Here is a 25,323-nt window from a genome sequence, read left to right on the forward strand (position 1 = left end):
CCCGGGGATGAGGCATTCTTTGTGTCGTTGCCTTTATTTCCCCAAGCAAGAGGAAGGGAGTAATCCAGATCCAGTAGAAAAACCTACGTGTCCTCAGAAGCAGGCAGACCCTGAAACTTTCCGCAGAACAGACACCGTGAATTAACCCTAACAGCAGTCACAAGGGACAGTTAGGGTTAGTCTGTGTGCATCCATGAGCTCCGTGAAAAGTCCAGAGAGGACTGAGTCCTCTTTCCCAGTTACAGCGTATGCTGCCAAGGCTGCTGCTGACACATACATACTTTATAAACTATTAATGGCGGTGTTCTTCATTTTCATTTTATAACACTATCTTGTCACTCAATTTATCACGTAGCTCAACTGCATTAAAATCACCCATAGAGTTTATTAGATATGCCGGTTCCTGGGATCCATGCCCAGATAATTCTGATTCGATAGGCTCTCATGTACACTAAATTTTAGGAACTTCCCAGGTGGCCCTAGTGGTAAAGAACCCACGTGCCAATGCAGAAGACAGAAGAGACACAGGTTCAATCCCTGGAGGAGGGCATTAGAAACTTTGTCTGTGTTTCACTCTCAGCATGATAAACTATGTGTTGGATTCATTGATTCATGCTATAAATACCTGGAAAACAATGCACTGTGCACAAGACCCCAGGCACCAAACAGACAGCAAGCTGGGGCACCCCCAGCATGAAACTGCCCTCAAGTAGGCAGCTGACCATGATTATCTACTTGTTTTTCAGACTAACTGATGGATTTCCTAAATCACTCCTTACCAGAGCCTCTAAGATGGGCAGACATCCATTAAACACATAACAGTTGATCTAAACAAAGAATGATCTCCTACTGTGGTGACTCACCATGCTTAGAACATCATGTTGCATTAGCAAATAAGTATTTATTTTACTTGTTAGTGAGCAGACTTTAGCTAACACCCTTTCAGTGCGTGTTCTAAGTCGTTTCAGTCGTGTCTGATTTTTTGCAACCCTATGAGCTGTATAGCCCCCCAGGATCCTCTGTCCATGGGATTCTCCAGGCAAGAATACTGGGGTGGATTGCCACGCCCTCCTCCAGGGATCAAACCCATGTCTCTTCTGTCTCCTGCATTGGCACATGGGTTCTTTACCAGCCACCTGGGAGGTTCCTAAAATTTAGTGTACTTGCTGCTGCTGCGGCTGCTAAGTCGCTTCAGTCGTGTCCGACTCTGTTCGACCCCATAGACGGCAGCCCATCAGGCTCCATCGTCCCTGGGATTTTCCAGGCAAGAACACTGGAGCGGGTTGCCATTTCCTTCTCCAATGCATGAAAGTGGAAAGTGAAAGTGAACTCGCTCAGTCTTGTTCGACTCTTAATGACCCCATGGACTGCAGCCTACCAGGCTCCTCCATCCATGGGATTTTCCAGGCAAAAGTACTGGAGTGGGGTGCCATTGCCTTCTCCGTAGTGTGTACTTGAGAGCCTACTGAATCAGAACTATCTGGGCATGGGTCCCAGGAATCCATATTTAATAAACTCTATGACTCTATGGGTGATTTTAATGCAGGTAGACTGCAGACTATATTTTGAAAACCACTAATATACAGCTCAATCCTAATAAGCTTTCAAATAGTTTTGCCTGGGGAAGGCCGCTACTGAGCTCACTTAGCACCACTAAAGACAAGACCCTGGTAAGTTTCTTCCACTACTTCACAGACTGTTTCGTTGATCGCCTGGTGGGAAGAGTGGTTCTTCAGTGTGTGGTTGTACAGTGCTTTCTGGAACCTGAATGCCCCTACAGTTCATCTGGGAATGTTGTGAAAATGCCATTTCTGATCCAGGAGGCCTGAGGGTAGAACCCGGGAGTCTGCATCTCTAAGAGCCTTACGGGGACACCAACGCTGCCTGTCTGCAACCACATTTTGAGTGCAAGGATCCGGTACAATATTTGAATTCATTAAAAAGTTGCCTCAGTTCACTTTTGATTGTTTAATATAGGCTTTATTTATATTCTAAATAAAATTCTAAGCCTTAACTACACTTAAGGAATTCATTACCAGGACTTTAAACTGTACCTGTTTCAAATATAATAGGACAATGTTGCTTCTTTCTTGTGCTACAAATTGTTCTCATTAATGTTAATATAATATTTTAAGCCTTTAAAATTGGAAGCTTTGAGAGAAGGAGATGGTGAACTTCACTGCATAATTTGGGCAGCGGGGTGGAGGAGGGCAGGATTTTGTCTGTTTGCTTTTTAAAAAAAAACTGTATATTTACCATAGTCCTCAGGACGGAGAAAAGCCCCAAATGTGTAGTCTGGGGGAACATTCATTGTTTCCGCAATGCTATCAAAGAAAAAAGTTTCTTTAGTGAAAATTCCCACCACATGGCATCCCTGGAATTTAAAATATGTTTTCCATACGTTTTTAATCACCTATATTTTCTCCTATAACCAAACTATAAAGATCAAACAGAAGTTCTCCAACAAATCTTTTCTCTAATCTCCAACTCACATTAGCAACGGCTGAATGCTTTCACTGGCTTTCAGTGAAAAGGCCCAGATGGAAAAAGAAAAAACAGAACATGGTCCCAAAGTAGAATTATGGAAGCATGCATGTATACAAACATACTCTCTCTCTAGAGAGAGAGAGAGGAGAGGAAAATGTAACACAGTAAGTTAAATTTCTGAGATCCTAGAAATAAAACTTTATATAAAATTCTTCCTCTTTCTTTTCCAAACGCCCTCTCCCTTTTGGAGACTCAGTACTTTTCTGGAACCCCAAGCTCTTAGGAGGCTAACAGGGTTCCCTGATTAACACAAAAGGATGATTCTTATTCAACTGATAGACTCTAATAGAACACAAAGCAAAATTTATGACAGGAGTACTTTGTAAATTTGATCCAAAAACATCATCAGTTTTAAGTTACTCATGAACTTACGGATCTAAAACTCTTCCAAGTCTATGTTGAAACTTTTCTTTGAAATCATCAACTCTCTTGGATACAATCTTAGCTCCTCTTTTCCTATAAAATTAGAAAATTGTCAGGTGTGTGTATTACCCAAAGTATTATTGGCTACCAAATATACATATAGTGAAGAATACCATAGTTTTATTTGGGTCAGTTCAACTCATTTCAGTCACGCAGTCGTCTCCGACTCTTTGCAACCCCATGGACTGCATCATGCCAGGCTTCCCTGTCCATCACCAACTCCCGGAGCTTGCTCAAACTCATTTCCATGGAGTCGGTGATGCCATCCACCCATCTCATCCTCTGTCAACCCCTGCTCCTCTCGCCTTCAATCTTTCCCAGCATCAGGGTCTTTTCCAATGAGTCAGTTCTTCACATCATGTGGCCAAAGTATTGGAGTTTCAGCTTCAACATCGGTCCTTCCAGTGAATATTCAGGACTGATTTCCCTTAGCATGGACTGGTTGGATCTCCTTGCAGTCCAAGGGACTCTCAAGAGTCTTCTCCAACACCACAGTTCAAAAGCATCAATTTTTCAACACTCAGCTTTCTTTGTGGTCCAACTCTCACATCCATACATGACCTCTGGAAAAACCATAGCCTTGACTACACGGACCTTTGTTGGCAAAGTAATGTCTCTGCTTTTTAATATGCTATCTAGGTTGGTCAAGCTTTTCTTCCAAGGAGCATGTGTCTTTTAATTTCATGGCTGCAGTCACTATCTGCAGTGATTTTGGAGCTCCCAAAATTAAAGTCTCTCACTGTTTCCCCATCTATCTGCCATGAAGTGATGGGACCGGATGCCATGATCTTAGTTTTCTGAATGTTGAGTCTTAAGCCAACTTTTTCACTCTCCTCTTTCACTTTCATCAAGAGGTTCTTTAGTTCTTCATTTTCTGCCATAAGGGTGGTGTCACCTGCATATCTGAGGTTACTGATATTTCTCCCAGCAATCTTGATCCCAGCTTGTGCTTCATCCAGCCTGGCTTCATCCATACTCTGGAGAGTGAAACTGGTCGTTTTAGAAGGAGAGCGAGTCGGAGGTGGTGCGCGGCTCGGTCTCCTGGCGCGGCACTTTCAGCCCAGCGTGGCCCTCCCCAGCCGCGCTGATCCAGCCCAGAGCCCTGCTTCCCTGGTGCCCGCCGACCCCGCACCTGCCCGCTCAGACCAGTGCTCCTCTGCGGGCTCCTCCCTGGCCAGCCAGAGACGCGGAACCCGGGCTGAGTCCAACCTGAGCAGCAAACTCCAGCTCGCCAGAAACAAGGAGCAGAAAGGTGTGGCGGAGTAGAAGGACATGCAGTCATCTCCTGCAAGAACTCCAAAATTACAACTCACTGCTGAAAAACCGTTGACAGGAGAATGTTGGATCCCAGCAAAAAAAAGATACCGCACATCCAAGAGCACATGAGAAGCCCCAGCAAGACAGTAGGAGGGGTGAAATCACGTTTCGAATCAAACCCCATACCCAACAGAGACACTTGGAGGACTCAACAAACCTTGTGCACACCAGCACCCAGAGACGGAGCCAAAGCTGTGTTTGAGATCTCTTCAGGAAAATTAGAGGTAGCAAGGGAACATTTCAAGCAAAGATGGGCTCAATAAAGGACAGAAATGGTATGGACCTAACAGAAGAAGAAGATATTAAGAAGAGATGGCAAGAATACACAGAGAAACTATACAAAAAAGATCCTCATGACTCAGATAATCACGATGGTGCGATCACTCACCTAGAGCCAGACATCCTGGAACGAGAAGACAAGTGGGCCTTAGGAAGCATCACTATGAACAAAGCTAGAGGAGGTGATGAAATTCCAGCTGAGCTATTTCAAATCCTAAAAGATGATGCTGTGAAAGTGCTGCACTCAATATGTCAGCAAATTTGGAAAACTCAGCAGTGGCCACAGGACTGGAAAAGGTCAGTTTTCATTCCAATCCCTAAGAAAGGCAATGCCAAAGAATGCTCAAGCTACTGCACAATTGCACTCATCTCAAATGCTAGCAAACTAATGCTCAAAATTCTCCCAGCCAGGCTTCAACAGTGCATGAACCGTGAACTTCCAGATGTTCAAGCTGGATTTAGAAAAGGCAGAGGAACAGAGATCAATTTGCCAACATCAGTTGGATCATCAAAAAAGCACGAGAGTTCCAGAAAAATATTTGCTTCTGCTTAACTGACTATGCAAATGCCTTTGACTGTATGGATCACAACAAACTATGGAAAATTCTTAAAGAGATGGGAATACCAGACCACCTCACCTGCCTCCTGGGAAATATGTATGCTGGTCAAAAAGCAACAGTTAGAACTTGATATGGAACAACAGACTGGTTCCAAATTGGGAAAGGAGTATTGTGTATTGTTAAGGCTCTCTATATTGTCACCCTGCTTATTTAACTCATATGCAGAGTACATTATGCAAAATGCCATGATCATTTGGATCATCAAAAACTAAATCCAATTTCAAAAGAAAGTATATGCTAAAAAGAAAGCTTTATGTGTTCAACCTTTTATCATGTATATTCCTTTATAAAGATAAGTAACGGAATACAAAATTTTGATTTAAAAGTAACACAAATTTTTCAGTAAACAAAACCAAAGTGTTAATATCATTCATATAACTCCTAAGATTTATAACAGAAAAGTAAGCATTAAAGAAATAAATAACCAAAGGATATAAGCAACTTACAACTAGTAAGCAAATATATGGAGAACTTATACTCTACAGTAACAAAAGAAATAAAAAGAACAACAAAATATCATGTTTAACATAGTACATATTTAAATACATATCTATATATAGAGAGAGAAAGAAAGAATATCTAACATTGGCAAATAGTATGGCAAAACACTTGCAGATTGCTAGAGCAAGTGATGATAATTCTTTTAGAAATATTTTGGCAGTATGACTCAAAAAGCATAAAAATATTCACCCTCTTATCCACATCTGAAAACCAATCATAAGGAGATAATCCACAAAATTAAAAGTCTGAAAAAATTATATTTATAAAAATGCTTGTAGTCTCACTGACTATAAGGGGAAAAAAAGAAAAGAATCTGAGTGTTCAGTCCTGGAAGGTGATTAATCACGTCACATTAACAAGAACACACTCTGTGTGCATTCTAAATGTTGTTTAGTAAGAATACACAGCCATATAAAATTATTTTATGTTAAGAGCCAAAACAGGATATAAAATGGAATTGCACTCTGATTAAAGTTATGCAAAAACAAAACAAAAGGTATGCAAAAATCAACACAGGAAGCCACAGTAGAAAGAAAGAAATGAAAAAGATAATAAAGGTTGAATTAAGGTGACAGGATTATGAGTGATTTGATTTTATTTTGCTAATTTTCTGTAATATAATTTCACTACTTCCACCATTGTGATTAAATGAGTAAGAATTTCTTTTGAGAACTGTAAAATTACACCACCACTATTTAATAGCATTAAAATTAATAAACCTCTATTGTTTTGCTAAGACTAAAAACAGTGAACTTAAAATTCTTAAACTCCTTTTGCTTTTAAAACTATTTCCTGTGCTGGAGAAATACAGGGCTGAATAAACTTCTGCAGAAGAACGACACTGTGGAGAAAGAAAAGATGAAAGATAACGTAATTCATCTCTTATTTCTTTATTTACTTCCCATTAGTTCAAAAGAGAGAAAAAGAACAATGGGGGAAAGTCAGAATAAATCAAAGGCCGTTTGAAGGCCATATTTTGAGCGTATAAAGTGGACAATCTGAAACCAGCTCCAAGGCCTTGATTAGGAGCATGCCAGATGGCAAAAAGGAGGATTCTAAGCCACGCAGCCCTCGCGCCTCAGCCTAACACTGCCTAAAACATGTTGCTGGGAGAATCAGGAACTATTGTGAGCAGCCGTGCATGTCAGAGAATCAACAGCTGTAATCATGACACACCTCACCGCATTCCCTCACCAGTCAAGTCTGTGTGCCAGTCACAGTCACACACACACACACACGAGTCTATCATTTCTAGATTTTAACTGATTCTTCTGACCAGAGGTCATAAGCAGAATATAGATACAGGTAATTTTATGAAGGAACTTATCCCTTAAAAAGTATATATCCCCAGTAACTCTTAAAAGTTAAGAGTAAGGCAAATGTACGTTGAATAGTGCATAGCACATTAAGACGTGAGCAAAACAGAAATAGATTCACAGACACAGAAGACAAGCTTAACAGTGGCCAAAGGGGAACGGGGGTATAAATGAGGAACTGGGGATTGCCATATACATACTACGTACTATATTTAAAATAGGTAACCAGTATAAATAACAGGTAATATAGTTCCCGATGCTACACTGTAGGCCCTGTGTAGCACAGGGAGCCATACCCCATACCTTCTAATAACTTTCAATGGAAAAGAGTCTGAAAGAATGTATATTTTATATGTGCACATATTTATGTGTCACTGAGTCCCTTTGTTGAGTACCTGAGACTAAGATAACACTATGAACCAACCATGCTTCAGCTGGGCTCCCCGGGGGCTCAGACGGTAAAGACTCTGCCAGCAGTGCCGGAGACCCCGGCTTGATCCCTGGGTCAGTAAGATCCCCTGGAGAAGGCACTGGCACCCCACTCCAGTACTCTTGCCTGGAGAATCCCATGGACCGAGGAGCCTGGCGGGCTACAAGTCCATGAAGTCGCAAAGAGTCGGACATGACTCAGCGATTTCACTTTCTTTCTTTCTATACTTCAATTAAAAATAAATGACACAAAAAAGAAGAAGGTAGAAACAAAAAAATGAGCTGTAAATGAATATGCTTAACTCCAAGCACAAGCTGGAATCAAGATTGCTGGGAGAAATATCAATAACCTCAGATATGCAGATGACACCACCCTTATGGCAGAAGGCGAAGAAGAACTAAAGAGCCTCTTGATGAGAGTGAAAGAGGAGAGTGAAAAAGCTGCCTTAAAATTCAACATTAAAAAAACTAAGATGATGACATCTGGTCCCATCACTTCATGGCAAATAGATGGGGAAACAATGGAAACAGTGAGAGACTTTATTTTCTTGGGCTATAAAATCACTGCAGATGGTGATTGCAGCCATGAAATTAAAAGACGCTTACTCCTTGCAAGAAAAGCTATGCCCAACCTAGACAGCATATTAAAAAGTAGAGACATTACTTTATAGACAAAGGTCCATATAGCCAAAGTTATCATTTTTCCAGTAGTCATGTATGGATATGAGAGTTGGACCATAAAGAAAGCTGAGCGCCAAAAAATTGATGCTTTTGAACTGTGGTGTTGGAGAAGACTCTTGTGGTGCTGGAGAAGTCCCTGGGACTGCAAGGAGATCCAACCAGTCCATCCTAAAGGAAATCAGTCCTGAATATTCACTGGAAGGACTGATGCTGAAGCTGGAACTCCAATACTTTGCCCACCTGATGCGAAGAACTGACTCACTGAAAAGACCCTGATGCTGGAAAAGACTGAGGGCAGGAAGAGAAGGGGACAACAGAGGATGAGATGGTTGGATGGCATCACTGACTCAATGGACATGAGTTTGAGTAAACTCCGGGAGTTGGTGATGGACAGGGAGGCCTGGCGTGCTGCAGTCCATGGGGTTGCAAAGAGTCAGACACAACTGAGGGACTGAACTGAAATGACTGAACTGATCTAGTCAAGTATTTAAATAATTTTTTCATGTTTCCCTTTATGTATGTTTTAACCACTTTAATAGTAATAAATTAATGAATGTTTGTTTTAGGAGCTCTTCTATATCCTAAAAAAAAAAAAAAAAAAAAAACCACTGTCTCCTATGGTTTTTATAAAATATGGAAGCGCTTCCCTGGTGGTTCAGAGATATAAAAGGCCTGCCATGCAGGAGACCAGGGTTCGATCTGTGGCTCGGGAAGATCCTCTGGAGAAGGGAAAGGCTACCCAGGAAAGAATTTCTTCTCTTTGTGCTTACCATTATTGCTTTGAATAATTCAAATAACAGAAACTCATATATTAAGTAATAAGGGAGTGGAAGAATGGGAATCCCAGTTTCAGGCCTGCAATCACAGAGTCAGCGCCTACAGCCTCGGTGCAGTGGTAAGGGCAGCCTCTGGAGAGACACTGCTGGTTTCAGCCCTACCCCTGGCACCTCCCTGCGTGACCTCGGGCACAGGATTTAACTTCTCTGTACGTCAGCTTCTTCATCTATAAAATGGAAAGGCTAAAAATTATAGTACACCTACCTCCTGGAGTTGCTGGTAGGATCAAATTAATCATATATAAAGTACTTAGCACTTTGCCTCTATAACTGGGAGCTGCCATCACAGCTATCAGACAAGCAAGTGAGCGAGGCAGATTGGGTGTCTGGGGGAAGGCAAAGTGTATGCCCTCCGGGGCCTGTGGAACTTTGGAGGAGGGCAGTGTATTCTTTAAAGAGGGCAGAGAGGCTCGCAAACTCGGTACAAATGAACTTACTCACCAAACAGAAGTGGAGTCACAGATGGAGCTTACGTGCTAGGTCGCTCCAGTCGTGTCTGACTCTCTGTGACCCCATGGACAGTAGCTCGCAGCCTCCTGTTTCAGTGGGATTCTCCAGGCACGAATATTGGAGTGGGTTGCCATGCCCTCCTCCAGGGGATCTTCCCGATCCAGGGATCGAACCCACATTTCTTATGTCTCCTGCATTTGTAGGCAGGTTCTATACCCACTCCAGCACTCTGGTCTGGAGAATTCCATGGACTGTATAGTCCACGGGGTCGGAAAGAGTCTGACACCACTGAGCGACTTTCATTTTCACTTTCTTCACCACTAGCGCCACCTGGGAAGCAGATGGAGGAAACAAACTGAACGTCACCAGGGGGAAAGTGGGGACTGACACACACACACCACCGCCTATAAACTGGGGACCGAGAAGGACCTGCCGTGCAGCACAGGGAGCTCTACTCAGCCCTCTCCAACGACCTATTAGAAAAGGATCTTAAACAAACAAGAATCTACGTGTGGGGGTATGTGTAAGGGACTCACTCTGCTGTACACCTGAAACTAACACAAGACTGTAAGTCGACAATACGCCACTAAAAATTAGTCAAAAAATTATAAACGCAAAAAAATGTTTTTTAAACAGAGGGCAGAGGGCAAAACAAATCCCCTCCCACCACTGAATGTATAGGAATGCAGGTCCAGTATATTCATTTCCTGGGGTTGCGAGAACAAATGACCACAAGCTTGTGGCTTAAAACAGTAGACACGTATGCTCTCACAGATCAAGAGGCCAGAAGTCTGAGATCGAGGTGACAGCGAGGCCACATGCCCCCCGAAGGCTCTGGGCAGAACCTGTTCATCGCTTCCTCCAACATCTGGAGGCCGCCAGCATTTTTTGACCTTCGTTGGCTTGACTCCACATCATTCCCGTCGCTTCCATCTTCACATCAGGTCCTCCTCCATATGTCTTCTCCTCTTCTGTCTTAAATCTCCCTCAGTTCAGTTCAGTCGCTCAGTCGTCTCTGACTCTTTGCAACCCCATGAATCACAGCACACCAGGCCTCCCCGATTATCACCAACTCCTGGAGTCCAACCAAACTCATCTCCATTGAGTCGGTGATGCCATCCAGCCATCTCATCCTCTGTTGTCCCCTTCTCCTCCTGCCCCCAATCCCTCCCAGCATCAGAGTCTTTTCCAATGAGTCAACTCTTTGCATGAGGTGGCCAAAGTATTGGAGTTTCAGCTTTAGCATCAATCCTTCCAGTGAACACCAAGGACCGATCTCCCTTAGGATGGATCGCCTTTTGGATCTCCTTGCAGTTCAAGGGACTCTCAAGAGTCTTCTCCAACACCACAGTTCAAAAGCATCAATTCTTCGGCACTCAGCCTTCTTTACAGTCCAACTCTCATATCCATACATGACCACAGGAAAAACCATAGCCTTCACTAGACAGACATTGGCAAAGTAATGTCTCTGCTTTTCAATATGCTATCCAGGTTGGTCATAACTTTCCTTCCAAGGAGTAAGTGTCTTTTAATTTCATGGCTGCAGTCACCATCTGCAGTGATTTGGGAGTCCCAGAAAATAAAGTCTGACACTGTTTCCACTGTTTCCCCATCTATTTCCCATGAAGTGATGAGACCAGATGCCATGATCTTCGTTTTCTGAATGTTGAGCTTTAAGCCAACTTTTTCACTCTCCTCTTTCACTTTCATCAAGAGGCTCTTTAGTTCCTCTTCACTTGCTGCCATAAGGGTGGTGTCATCTGCATATCTGAGGTTATTGATATTTCTCCCGGCAATCTTGATTCCAGCTTGTGTTTCTTCCAGCCCAGCATTTCCCATGATGTACTCTGCATATAAGTTAAATAAGCAGGGTGACAATATACAGCCTTGACGTACCTCTTTTCCTATTTGGAACCAGTCTGTTGTTCCGTCTCCAGTTCTAACTGTTGCTTCCTGACCTGCATACAGGTTTCTCAAGAGGCAGGTCAGGTGGTCTGGTATTCCCATCTCTTTCAGAATTTTCCACAGTTTATTGTGATCCACACAGTCAAAGGCTTTGGCATAGTCAATAAAGCAGAAATAGATGTTTTTCTGGAACTCTCTTGCTTTTTCCATGATCCAGCGGATGTTGGCAATTTGATGTCTGGTTCCTCTGCCTTTTCTAAAACCAGCTTGAACATCTGGAAGTTCATGGTTCACATATTGCTGAAGCCTGGCTAGGAAAATTTTGAGCATTACTTTACTAGCGTGTGAGATGACTGCAATTGTGCAGTAGTTCGAGCATTCTTTGGCATTGCCTTGCTTTGGGATTGGAATGAAAACTGACATTTTCCAGTCCTGTGGCCACTGCTGAATTTTCCAAAATTGCTGGCATATTGAGTGCAGCACTTTCACAGCATCATCTTTCATGATTTGGAATAGCTCAACTGGAATTCTATCACCTCCACTAGCTTTGTTCATAGTGATGCTTTCTAAGGCCCACTTGTCTTCGCATTCCAGGATGTCTGGCTCTAGGTGAGTGATCACACCATCGTGATTATCTTGGTCATAAAGATCTTTTTAGTACAATTCTTCTGTGTATTCTTGCCACCTCTTCTTAATATCTTCTGCTTCTGTTAGGTCCATACTATTTCTGTCCTTTAACAAGCCCATCTTTGCATGAAATGTTCCCTTGGCATCTCTAATTTTCTTGAAGCGATCTCTAGTCTTTCCCATTCTGTTATTTTCCTCTATTTATTTGCACTGATCGCCGAGGAAGGCTTTCTTATCTCTCCTTGCTATTCTTTGGAACTCTGCATTCAGATGCTTATATCTTTCCTTTTCTCCTTTGCTTTTCACTTCTCTTCTTTTCACAGCTATTTGTAAGGCCTCCCCAGACAACCATTTTGCTTTTTTGCATTTCTTTTCCATGGGGATGGTCTTGATCCCTGTCTCCTGTACAAGGTCACGAATCTCCATCCATAGTTCATCAGGCACTCTATCTGTCAGATCCAGGCCCTTAAATCTATTTCTGACTTCCACTGTATAATCATAAGGGATTTGATTTAGGCCATACCTGAATGGTCTAGTGGTTTTCCCTACTTTCTTCAATTTAAGTCTGAATTTGGCAATAAGGAGTTCATGGTCTGAGCCACAGTCAGCTCCCTGTCTTGTTTTTGTTGACTGTATAGAGCTTCTCCATCTTTGGCTGCAACGAATATAATCAATCTGATTTTGGTATTGACCATCTGGTGATGTCCATGTGTAGAGTCTTCTCTTGTGTTGTTGGAAGAGGGTGTTTGCTATGACCAGTGCATTCTCTTGGCAAAACTCCATTAGCCTTTGCCCTGCTTCATTCCATACTCCAAGGCCAAATTTGCCTGTTACTCCAGGTGTTTCTTGACTTCCTACTTTTGCATTCCAGTCCCCTATAATGAAAAGGACATCTTTTTTGGGTATTAGTTCTAAAAAGTTTTGTAGGTCTTCATAGAACCGTTCAACTTCAGCTTCTTCAGCATTACTGGTTGGGGCATAGGTTTGGATTACTGTGATATTGAATGGTTTGCCTTGGAAACAAGCAGAAACCATTCTGTCGCTTTTGAGATTGCATCCAAGTACTGCATTTTGGACTCTATTGTTGACCATGATGGCTACTCCATTTCTTCTAAGGGATTCTTGCCCACAGTAGTAGATATAATTGTCATCTGAGTTAAATTCACCCATTCCAGTCCACGTTAGTTTGCTGATTCCTAGAATGTCAACATTCACTCTTGCCATCTCCTGTCTGACCACTTCCAATTTGCCTTGATTCATGGACCTGACATTCCAGGTTCCTATGCAATATTGCTCTTTACAGCATTGGACTTTGCTTCTATCACCAGTCACATCCACAACTGGGTATTGTTTTTGCTTTGGCTCCATCCCTTCATTCTTTCTGGAGTTATTTCTCCACTGATCTCCAGTAGCATATTGGGCACCTACTGACCTGGGGAGTTCCTCTTTCAGTATCCTATCTTTTTGCCTTTTCATACTGTTCATGGGGTTCTCAAGGCAAGAATACTGAAGTGGTTTACCATTCCCTTCTCCAGTGGACCACATTTCTGTCAGATCTCTCCACCATGACCCACCCATCTTGGGTGGCCCCACACAGCATGGCTTAGTTTCATTGAGTCAGACAAGGCTGTGGTCCATATGATCAGATTGACTAGTTTTCTGTGATTATGGTTTCAGTGTGTCTGCCCTCCGATGCCCTCTCGCAGCACCTACCGTCTTACTTGGGTTTCTCTTACCCTGGACGTGGGGTCTCCCCCAGCCTTTCCCTTATTAGGACACTTGCTAGTGGGTGTTGGCCCCACCCAGATCATCCAGGGCTTCCCAGGCGGTGCTAGTGGTTAAGTACCTGCCTGCCAGTGCAGGAGACATGGGAGACCCGGGTTCCATCCCTGGGTGGGGAAGATCCCCTGGAGGAGGGCACAGCAACCCACTCCAATATTCTTGCCTGGAGAATCCCACAGACACAGGAGCCTGGAGGGCTGCAGTACGCAAAGAGTCAGACATGACTAAAGCAACTCAGCACACATGCACAGATCATCCAACATGATCTCAAGAGCTTTCACTGAATTGCATTTACAAGGACCCTTTTCCCATAGAAGATAACCGTCACAGGTTCTTGGAATTAGAACGTGGACATCTTTGAAGGCCACTATTTAACCCACTACACCAGCATTTTCAATCCTCTGATGTTTTTCAGCATAGTAGGAAATAGAGGCTTTTACTTTGTTTGTTGCCTTAGATATAAAACAGGAAACGAAAAACTAAGGAAACTTATTTTAATATCTTAGGAAAGTAGTCAAGTGTAGAATGCAAGTGTAAACAGGTCGCAGTTTGTAAGAGTTCAGGCAGACGCTCAGGTGCCCACCTAACTACTAAAGGAAGCTGAAGGATAGATGACATGTCAATTACATGCTGTCCTTGTAGAGACAGTCTACCCGAAGTCCACGATCTTTAAGGAACGTAGTAGGGTGGGTCCCACAGATAAAAAAAATCATGTATGTCTTCTGATCTGCTAAAAGTGAAGTTGCTGAGTCATGTCTGACTCTTTGCGACCCCATGGACTGTAGCCTATCAGGCTCCTCCGTCCATGGGATTCTCCAGGCAAAAATACTGGAGTGGGTTGCCACTTCCTTCTCCAGGAGATCTTCCCAACCCAGGGATTGAACCTGGGTCTCCTGCATTGTAGGCAGATGCTTTACTGTCTGAGCCACCAGGGAAGTCCTCTTATCTGCTGAAAAGGCATGAAGTAACTTCAGAATCACACACAAGGAATTCCCTGCCTGTCCAGTGGTTAGAACTCTGTGCTTCCACAGCAAGAGGCCTGGGCTCGATCCCTGGTGGGGGAATAAGACCCTGCAAGCCACATGGTCAAAAACAGACAAAAAAAAACAGTATCATGGTGATCTTGGGGGAACTGGATAGTTTAGAAGACATATCACTGTGTATCTTTTTATATTATTTTTATGTTTGAACCATGTCAATGCCTTACCCCTTAAAAAAACAAATTTAATTACTTTTTAAGTCTATATGCCATTTATCTAACACTTGTTCCAAGACACAACATACTTACATTTGTAGCTCATGAAGCCAGTGTAAAGTTTTTGCCATATTTCGTCCATCATTAAAATGTGGTGTTGGGATCCCATACAAGTTAAATCTATGAAAACTTGACGGGTCATACTTCCGATTCTTTGCTTCTCCTAAGACAAGAAAAGGGAAGACTTCTGACTTAAGCAACACAGCTTTATGCAAGAGGCACATGATGTTCTCAGTAACAAGGAATATGCCAGTGGGAGAAAGAGTGAAACCCTAACAGCGTGGGAAACTGTAACAGCGCAGGAACTCCCAACAGACGACAGAGGCACTCTCCCACGAGAGCTGGGAGACGGTGGAGCGAGAGTTCCTTGAGTAGATTCTCGGAAAGTAGAAAGATGATGTAGAGAACGACATACAAATGCAGAATTCAGGCCCATCGACGTTAAAGAGATTCTGAAGATCAGGGGAAGTGCTGCGGGGCGTTTGGCCGCCGAGATCTGAGAGGTCGCTCTCTTACTGTTCCCCGCCCCCACTTCCCGCAGAGGGAGCCCCAGTCTTAGCCTGGACCACCGGGGAAGCCCCGAGAGGCTGGTATTTTAGAGTTGCTCTCACTAAGATTTTTGCATTACAACCCTCACATTTCATTATAATCACTTAATCGCAGAGACGTTTGAAGGGTGATTGAGGGCTGAGAACCCAGCAGGGAGGTCTTTAAGATCTAATACTGTATTTTTTTCAAGTATGATGTGGTGTTAGTTCTCTATTTATAGATAAGAAAGCAAGACTGAAACCAGAGGTGAGCTAGGTTACTGGTCAGAGCAGCCTGGCAGGCCACAGTCCAGGGAGCTGCAAAGAGTCAGACACGGCTGAGCATGCATGCACACAAAAGCTTATGAAATGATAAGGAAAAAGCTATTCAGTCTCACTAGTGACCCAAATGATGGAAGCAAAATAGTACGCAGTCACAATTCGTCTCTCAGTTGAGCAGAAACTAAAGATTGGCAAAGCTCGTCACTGGGGAGGATGCGGGGATGGGAGTCTCACACCCGGCGGGCGCGGCGGGCCGAGGGCGGGCTGGGCGCGATTCAGCGGGCGGCGGGCTCTGAGAGTCAGAGCTTCAGAAACCAGGGCTGAGTCTTAAAGAAGCGAACCGTGTTCACAAAAATAGATGAACAATACCTTTCTATAACACTGAAAAATTTAATATTGGTAACTGACCTGAAAAGACAAGCATAAACACATACACTCCTCTCTGAACGGCAAAGAAAAACATACATCAAACTATCGTCTGTGACTGGGGATTTTAGAAGATTTTCTTTGTATTTTATACATTTCTATGTAGCCTGGATTTTTTTTTTTTTAATTTTTTGGCCACTCTGCGAGGCATGTGAGATCTTAGCCCCCTGAGATGGGATCAAACCCACACCCCTTGCTGCCAAGGAAGTCCCTATGCAGCTTGCATTTTATAAAAGAAAATACAACTTTAGTAATAATTTAAATTAGGTATACTTAAAGAGGTCGTCATTAATTGTGTCCTTGACACATCATTTTAAGTAAAAAAATTTAAATGCATACAGCAGCTTCCCCAAAAGACTGGAGATTACTATCACATTTAACTGAAGACAATAGCTCAGTGGATGGGCTTAGAAAGATGCTTGGTATATCAGGTGTGGTGACCTCTGGTTAATGGGATTTCAGGGTTACATTTATTTTTTCTCCCTTTTTCCATGATATTTACATTCGACAATTATTTTACATTTTATAATAAAAAATGAAACACTTTCATTCTCTGTAAAAACAGATATTTAAAGGATTGGATTCTATTTCTTTTCAAGAGGCTAGTGAAACTTTTATAAAAATCAAAAAATGAAAATAATTTCAGCCATGTTATAGTCCATGAGAGCTTTTCTAAATATAAAGAAACACTGGATTGAGAGTTTGGGACCCGCAGATGCAAATTATATCTTATATATATTATGGACGAACAACAAGGTCCTGCTGCACAGCACTGGGAAATACATTGAATTCCCTGTAATAAGACATAGTGGGAAAGAGCCGACGTGTGTATGGCTGAAGCACTTTGCTGCGCTCCACACACTAACACATCATAACTAAACAACACCTCAATTAAATGCATAATTAAATATTTTTAAAATCTATACTCAGTTTCATCCAACTGCTAAAGGTATTTTCAGTTCAGTCTCTCAGTCATCTCCGACTCTTTGCAACCCCACAAATCACAGCACGCCAGGCCTCATTGTCCATCACCAACGCCCAGAGTCCACCCAAACTCATCTCCATCGAGTTGGTGTTGCCATCCAGCCATCTCATCCTCTGTCTTCCCCTTCTCCTCCTGCCCCCAATCCCTCCCAGCATCAGTCTTTTCTAATGAGTCAACTCCTTGCATGAAGTGGCCAAAGTATTGGAGTTTCAGCTTTAGCATGAGTCCTTTCAATGAACACCCAGGACTGATCTCCTTTAGGACGGATCTCCTTTAGGACGGATCTCCTTTTGGATCTCCTTGCAGTCCAAGGGACTCTCAAGAGTCTGCTCCAACATCACAGGTCAAAAGCATCAATTCTTCGGTGCTCAGCTTTCTTCACAGTTCAACTCTCACATCCATACATGACCACTGGAAAAACCATAGCCTTGACTAGATGGACAAAGTAATGTCTAATGGCAAAATAATGTCTCTGCTTTTCAATATGCTATCCAGGTTGGTCATAACGTTCCTTCCAAGGAGTATGTGTCTTTTAATTTCATGGCTACAGTCACCATCTGCAGTGATTTTGGAGCACAAAAAAATAAAGTCTGACTCTGTTTCCACTGTTTCCCCATCTATTTCCCATGAAGTGATGGGACCGGATGCCATGGTCTTTGTTTTCTGAATGTTGAGCTTTAAGCCAACTTTTTCACTCTTCTCTTTCACTTTCATCAAGAGGCTCTTTAGTTACTCTTCACTTGCTGCCATAAGGGTGGTATCATCTGCATCTCTGAGGTTTTTGATATTTCTCCCAGCAATCTTGATTCCAGCTTGTGTTTCTTCCAGCCCAGCGTTTCTCATGATGTACTCTGCATATAAGTTAAATAAGCAGGGTGACAATATACAGCCTTGATGTACTCCTTTTCCTATTTGGAAACAGTCTGTTGTTCCGTCTCCAGTTCTAACTGTTGCTTCCTGACCTGCATACAAATTTCTCAAGAGGCAGATCAGGTGGTCTGGTATTCCCATCTCTTTCAGAATTTTTCCCAGTTTATTGTGATCCATACAGTCAAAGGCTTTGGCATAGTCAATAAAGCAGAAATAGATGTTTTTCTGGAACTCTCTTGCTTTTTCCATGATCCAGCGGATGTTGGCAATTTGATCTCTGGTTCCTCTGCCTTTTCTAAATCCAGGTTGAACATCTGGAAGTTTACGGGTCACGTATTGCTGAAGCCTGGCTTGGAGAATTTTGAGCATTACTTTACTAGCGTGTGAGATGACTGCAATTGTGCGGTAGTTTGAGCATTCTTTGGCATTGCCTTTCTTTGGGATTGAAATGCAAACTGATCTTTTCCACCCCTGTGGCCACTGCTGAGTTTTCCAAATTTGCTGGCATATTGAGTGCAGCACTTTCACAGCATCATCTTTCAGGATTTGGAATAGCTCAACTGGAATTCCATCACCTCCACTAGCTTTGTTCGTAGTGATGCTTTCTAAGGCCCACTTGACTTCACATTCCAGGATGTCTGGCTCTAGGTGAGTGATCACACCATCGTGATTATCTCAGTCATGAAGATCTTTTTTGTACAGTTTTTCTGTGTATTCCTGCTGTCTCTTCTTAATATCTTCTGCTTTTTAGATGTCTCCTAAAAGGTTGTCTCTATATATATTCATTGATACGGTTCTTTTTAAAACAGTTAAACGGCATTGGGTTAGACAGTACTATCGATGCTAAACTTTTTCCAAAAAGCAATAAAATATTTTCACAATAAATAGAGGGAAGGAAGAATAAAGGCAAAAGACGAGAGGGAGGAAAAGGAGAGAGAACCGGGGAAGTGGGGGTGCAACGGGCGGGAGAGAGCCCTTCGGAGGCCAGGAGCCGGGGCGGGGCGGGAGGGTGGAGCCCGCCCAGGGCCCAGTCCAGAGCACAGTGAAGATGGAGCCAACCCGGGGCCCGGGGTCCGGAGCACCTGATGGTGGAGCCCACCCAGGGCCCGGGTCTGGAGTGCGTGTGCCCAGGGTCCGGAGCACGGTGAAGACGGAGCCAACCCGGGACCCGGGGTCCATGTAACGACCCGCAGAGACCAAGAGAAGCCTCGCGTGGAGCAGAGGGCCTGGGAGACAGCCCCGGCTGTAGAGGAGGTTCAAGAGGAAGAGGATCCAAGGGCAGTGGGGAGAAAAGTAAGACAGAGAGGGGGGCCCCTACCGCCTGGAAGAGCGAGTCTCGCTTCTAACTAAGGTTGACTGCGGGAGCCGGCGTGAGGACTTCCACCCGTGGCAAAGGTCATGAGGAAGGAGGCTCGACATACACAAAGGCGGGATCGAGCCTCAGGAGTCCCCCTGGAAATCCTCGAGCATCTACCCCCATAACCAGAGCCTGCCTACTTTACTACTTTGTGCTCTCACCTACACCTCTGACTTTACGGGGGGCTGTCCCCCACCACCTCTTTCGGAGAAGGAGTTAACTTAGAGCTCCAGTTAATAATAATTCCTGGGTGTAACAGGAGTGTTTCAACCTACAAACTCCTCTGAAGGTTCTCTAGCCTGCCTGACAGGCTTGTCCGGCCACATGTGATTGCTCACAGCCTCCCAACCGTGAGAGGCACGAGATGCTTTAAACCTTCTAAAAAAAAAGGTTCTTTAGAGAAGTTAGAAAACTATTAGTATAAGTATAGTGGGCTGATTAGAAATTGTATTGGTGAAGGGTTTTTCATTTGTTGAGCCAATGTTTGTTGCTAAGACTCCACATCCCCTGCCCTTATACACATTAATGAATATATAGAAGAAATAAGTATTAACCTTTGATATTAATCACGTTGGACCTTAGGCTAAGTAAATTCTTTCCTTAATTAAAACCCACTACACCCTCACCCTATAGGAATGTAACTTTATCTGGTACCTTCGGAAGGTGGAGTCTTTTTTAAGAATAATCACCCCTGGAGAAATAAGTGTCCTGGTTGACTGACCGCTGTCACAAGGAGAGGGTCATAAATTGTCAGCAGGCCCCCTGGCCAGAAGATGATGTAACACCCCTAAGACCTCTGTATACCTTTGTATGAAGCACCTGACTTTGATAAAAGTCAGGACTGCTGACCCCATGTGACTTTTGCATAACATCTCAGTGTATAAAAGTAGACCATGGAAAATAAAGAATTGGGATCAGTTTCTCGAAATACTGGTCTCCCCATGTCGCTCTCTCTCTCAAACTCTGGCTGAGTCTCCATCTGGAGCGCAGAACCCACCATGCTTACTAATTATGCCTGGGCTTCTAAGATCCGACTGGGGAGGCCTCAGTGTCTCCTCTCCTTCGGGAGAACGGAAGGACGCCTGCAGCCTACGTAAGTGGTGCAAGCTTCTTGTCTTGAAGTTTTATTGGTTTCCCGCGTAAACCAAGCTACTCAGCCTCTTTTCTCCACTGAATTTTCCTACTGAGCTATCCTCATCCTATTACTCTTTACATCTCTAATTAATATCTAATTAAAGCCAGTGTACTCACCAAAGCCATCTCCCCTTCGAATACCCTGGATCAGCTGGGGCTGGACCTCGGCAGTTGACCAGTTGGTGAATCAGGCGCAACCCATCCACCCTCTCAGGACATGAGAGTGTGCCCAGTTGCTCAGTCATGTTCCTCTCTTTGCAGCCCCCTGGACTGGAGCCCACCAGGCTCCTCTGTCCATGGGATTTCCCAGGCAGGAATACTGGAGTGGGCTTGCCACGCCCTTCTCCATTCTCAGGATGTGTTCAGTTCAGTTCAGTTGCTCAGTCATGTCTGACTCTTTGCGACCCCATGAATCGCAGCACTCCAGGCCTCCTGTCCATCACCAACTCCCGGAGTTCACTCAGACTCACGTCCATCGAGTCAGTGATGCCATCCAGCCATCTCGTCCTCTATCGTCCCCTTCTCCTCCTGCCCTCAATCCCTCCCAGCATCAGAGTCTTTTCCAATGAGTCAACTCTTCGCATGAGGTGGCCAAAGTACTGGAGTTTCAGCTTCAGCATCATTCCCTCCAAAGAAATCCCAGGGCTGATCTCAGGACGGGTATTAGAGTCTAATTCTCAATCCTCTGTTAGATCAAAATTCTACTTAGCTCACACAGGTCAACAATTAACTTGTAACTTACAGCACTTAAACATCCAATGCCTTTTGGTTATGCTATAGAATAATTCTAGTAACGCAAGCTGAGTCGCTTCAGTCCTGTCTGACTCTTTGTGACCATGTGGACTGGGGCCCACCAGGCTCCTCCATCCATAGGATTTCCCAGGCAAGAATACTGGAGTGTGTTACCATTTCCTCCTCCAGGGGATCTTCCTGACCCAGGGATCGAACCCACGTCTCTTATGTCTCCAGCATTGGCAGGCAGGTTTTCTTTACCACCGTCGGCACCTGGGAAGCCCCAGTTCTAATAATAAGCTACTTTTAGTCACAATCACTTAATGCTAACACTAGTATTACTGAGCCCTACCTATGTTCCAGACACCATGCTTGGTATTTTGCAGGCACTCACTTCATCCGCACAACATTATCATCCCTACCTATTTAAGAAATTTAAAATAGATGATGATAAGTAAAATATTCAAGGTCTGAAAGATAATCAGTGGTAAGCAATGCCTTAAACTTCATGATCTGAAAATTTCTACACTTGACCAGTAACTAATATTCCTCATATAAAGTGAAGCACTTAGAATAATCTTGATATTTGAATAAGAATGGTATTTTTTTAAGCCTAAATCCACTCACACAGGATTAGACTACATAACATTTCATCTTCACTGCTTCTTTTCGTTGTTTTAATGATATACACTTTCACACATATTAAAAGGGTATATGTGCCCAGCTCTCAGGGTTTGTAAGCTTATAAGTTGGGCTTCCCAGATGTTGCTAGCGGTAAAGAACCCGCCTGCCGACGCAGGAGACAAAAGGAGACGCGGGTTCAATCCCTGTGTCGGAAGATCCCCTGGAGGAGTGCATGGCCTCTCACTCTGGTCTTCTAGCCTGGAGAATCTCCATGGACAGAGAGAGGAGCTTGGCAGGCCCCAGTCCATAGGGTCACACAGAGTCAGACAGGACTGAAGTGACTTAGCATGCATTACTAGAATTATTCTATAGCACAACCAGGCATTTCATCTTTAACCTCATCATCTCCCTATCCCTCTTCACAAGTCTGAGTGTCATATTCTCCTGTTTTACACCAGAGGAAACTTACCCACAAAATAATCGTTGTGAGATACAACATACAGATCATGGCCTGCCTGTGCTTCTTCAAATACCTCTTTATAGGGTTTCGGTGGATTCACCATATCTCTAGCGGACGTTTCTGAAGAAAGAATGAATGAAATCAGTTTTAAGCTACTTTTCATCTCTTTGTAACATTTAAACTGACTAGAGCACATGACAATCTAGGTGTGCTGAGTGCATAAGTTACAGGGGCACGCAGCCAGCAACACAGAGACTGACGGCCGAGACGGGAGCAGCCCAGGCCTTACGGTCTCAGGGACCCCCACTTGAACAGGCTCCCTCCCTAGAGTTCTGAAGAATGTTAACCACTTTGGTCGTCCTGAGCCACATGCCAAGCCCAATTAATTTCCCAGTTTTGAGAATCTCAGGATAATTTTTGTTTTAGTATGCTCCAGACTTCCAAGATGATCTAGGCAAATTTGAATCACAAATCAGCTTCATAAGCCCTGGTGCCCTGTGGGGATGCCTTGATGCAAATTTGGGCAGCTATAGACTATAGCGCGCATCCTGAATCTGTAGCTGCGAATATCCATCTAACTGGCCCAAGGTGCCAGGGAAATCACTGGCATCGGGAAGATACTCTTCTTCCTTCTGGCCCCAAACCTAGAGCTAGGAGGTCTTTGTTGAATAGCTGCTTTCCCAGGACTGGTAGTTCCTGGCTTTATATACAGCGAATTATTTTGTCTTTATTGTTTCCTGTAATGATTTTGAAATATAATTCCATTTGCAGTTTTCTCTTTGTACCTAACAACATATTGAGGTGTTTTCTTTCTTTTGGACTGTATGCCAAGAATTGGGGTCTGTAAACAAACCGTTAAGAATATTGGAAGGTGGTCCTGCTCAGAATAATCCTGTAAAGCAGTACTTCTCTTCTGATGTAGGAACCATTACACCTATTAATGCACATACACATGTTCTGGAGCATTCCTTTTACTATATACATAAGTGAGTACTTTTCATATTAAATGAACTAATCCTAGAGAGCAGTTATAAGTACCGTAATTCCATAATGTTCTGTCTGCTTAAATACAATTTTTAACCTATTTAAAAGGAAAAAAGATATTTTACCTCTTCTATTTTTTTATTGTTTCTAAAGTTGTAAATTTACTGAAATATTGAAATCAATTCCATAGAGTTATTTTGGAAACTACTGATGTATTTATTACACACAGCTTTTTAATTCATCTTTAAATGACCTCTTCTAAAATACATTTTTAATATTTCAAATATTAACAAATTTTAACTTTATATGTGATAATAAAGTACAACTGCAGATTTTGCCTTCAAAGACAAAGGCATAATTTATCTCCAGAACAGATACTACTATGTGAACGGAAAAACATCCTAATGGACCTTTTGGTAAGAAAGATAAGGTTCCTGGAGCAAAGCCTCAGCGGATGCAGAAAGACAAAGAGAGAAGCACCTCTCTCAGCAGGATGCTAAAAAGACAGAGTTTGAGGTCCCCTGTAATGATATCTGGAGGGGGAGGGTAACGGACCTAAAAAGGCAGAGAGTGAGAAGGTTTACAGGACAGTACCCAAGGGGCAAGAGGCAGGGAGGCAGAGGAGAGACGGCCGTGGAGATACATGCGCCACCCCCTCTCCAGATGAAAGAGGAGTCTGCCCTGACGCTGCCTGTTCGCTTAGTAAGCAAGTACACATCGTGGACCGGTATGAATGAGTGTTGTACGCAGCATTCAGCAAACTTATCTGTTCCGTGGTCTATTGTATGAAACCGAGTTTCATAAAGAGTTGAGAGTTATACGCAGACCTAGGGAACAGACAAGGGCGAGGGGTCTGGGGGAGGGAAGCATTGGGAGTTTCGGATTAGCAGATGTGAGCTGCTACAACAGGTTGGATAAGGAACAAAGTCCTGTCGCATGTCACAGGCAGCTATATCCAAGCTCCTGGGGTAAACCACGATGGAAAAGAACACAAAAAAGAATGTATCTACATGCACAACTGAGTCAGCTTGCTGTACAGCAGGAATCAACAAAACATTTGTACATCAACTGTTCTTCAATTTAAAAAGAAAATTTTAAAAAAGAGTTGAGAGTTACAAGCATATCAGAGGCCTTGGTGGAAATAAAACCCAGCAGTAGGTGCCCAGGAGGAAGGATGGCCGCCCTCACAGCTGGTCCCAGCATCGGCGTTCCTGAGTCTGTTTCCTGTGTCTGCTCCATCTCTGCTCTGCGCCCTGAACCTCCTCTCCAAACCCTGAACTCAGGGCCTGAACACACGGCCTTGACACACTCGAAGGCCTCTGGGTCTAAAAGTAACTTTCTTGCTATGATCCTGTCTTTCATTCTTGACATCATCTGCACCAGCACTAAATAAACCCCAACAGGATACTGAATCCCATTTTCTAAGAAAACATTTTATCCACTCCCTCCCACCCCTTATTTTCACTACCTCTGACGATTGCCGTCCCAAATGTCGTATTGAGTATGTCCAGGCCTTTAGGCAATCCTGGTGTCTGATCATGAGATTTTCCTAACGGTGCCCGTTGATTGCTAAAATATACTGACTCCTTTTTATCTTTCATTTTCTGTTGAAACGTTGTTATAGGCTGTGGGTTGATCAATACCTTTGCCTAAAGAAGTCATACAAAGCAAAGATGTAACAACCAAAAAGAAAGAAATCTGAACATTGAAACTCAACAGCCAGGGAGCAGAGAATATGAAAGTGGAAAAGCATTTCATGATCGTTGCCTTGGCTCACCTTCAAACCCACCATCACACTGGGACTGTGCAGCTTAAACGCGTCAAAACGTGACTTTTCACTGAGGCTAAAGTGTTTATGAGGGCAGCTCCTTGGTTCGCAGCTCGAATATTCCAGAGGAGTGGGAATGATGAGCACAAGAGCCACGAGAGCCCCACAGGCTTCCTGCAGTTGCAAGAGCCGGCCTTCTGCCCCGG

The 25,323-nt window shown here is 43.5% G+C and overlaps 1 protein-coding gene across 5 annotated transcripts in view; it reads right to left on the reverse strand.

The window, feature by feature from the left end:
• The window catches only part of EFHB (EF-hand domain family member B), a 65,519-nt gene that overhangs the window by 20,778 nt on the left and 19,418 nt on the right, over positions 1-25,323 (reverse strand). For all 5 annotated transcript variants that reach the window (NM_001206608.2, XM_059884987.1, XM_059884979.1 and 2 more), the window contains exons 4-8: positions 24,818-24,998; positions 22,375-22,485; positions 15,002-15,131; positions 2,920-3,003; positions 2,257-2,324 (exon numbers count right to left, since the gene is read on the reverse strand). In NM_001206608.2, coding sequence (NP_001193537.2) covers positions 2,257-2,324; positions 2,920-3,003; positions 15,002-15,131; positions 22,375-22,485; positions 24,818-24,998 — 574 coding nt within the window. The remainder of the gene's footprint in view (positions 1-2,256; positions 2,325-2,919; positions 3,004-15,001; positions 15,132-22,374; positions 22,486-24,817; positions 24,999-25,323) is intronic.

The sequence above is a fragment of the Bos taurus genome, chromosome 1 (genome assembly GCF_002263795.3).
Source record: "Bos taurus isolate L1 Dominette 01449 registration number 42190680 breed Hereford chromosome 1, ARS-UCD2.0, whole genome shotgun sequence".
Lineage (NCBI taxonomy): Eukaryota > Metazoa > Chordata > Mammalia > Artiodactyla > Bovidae > Bos > Bos taurus.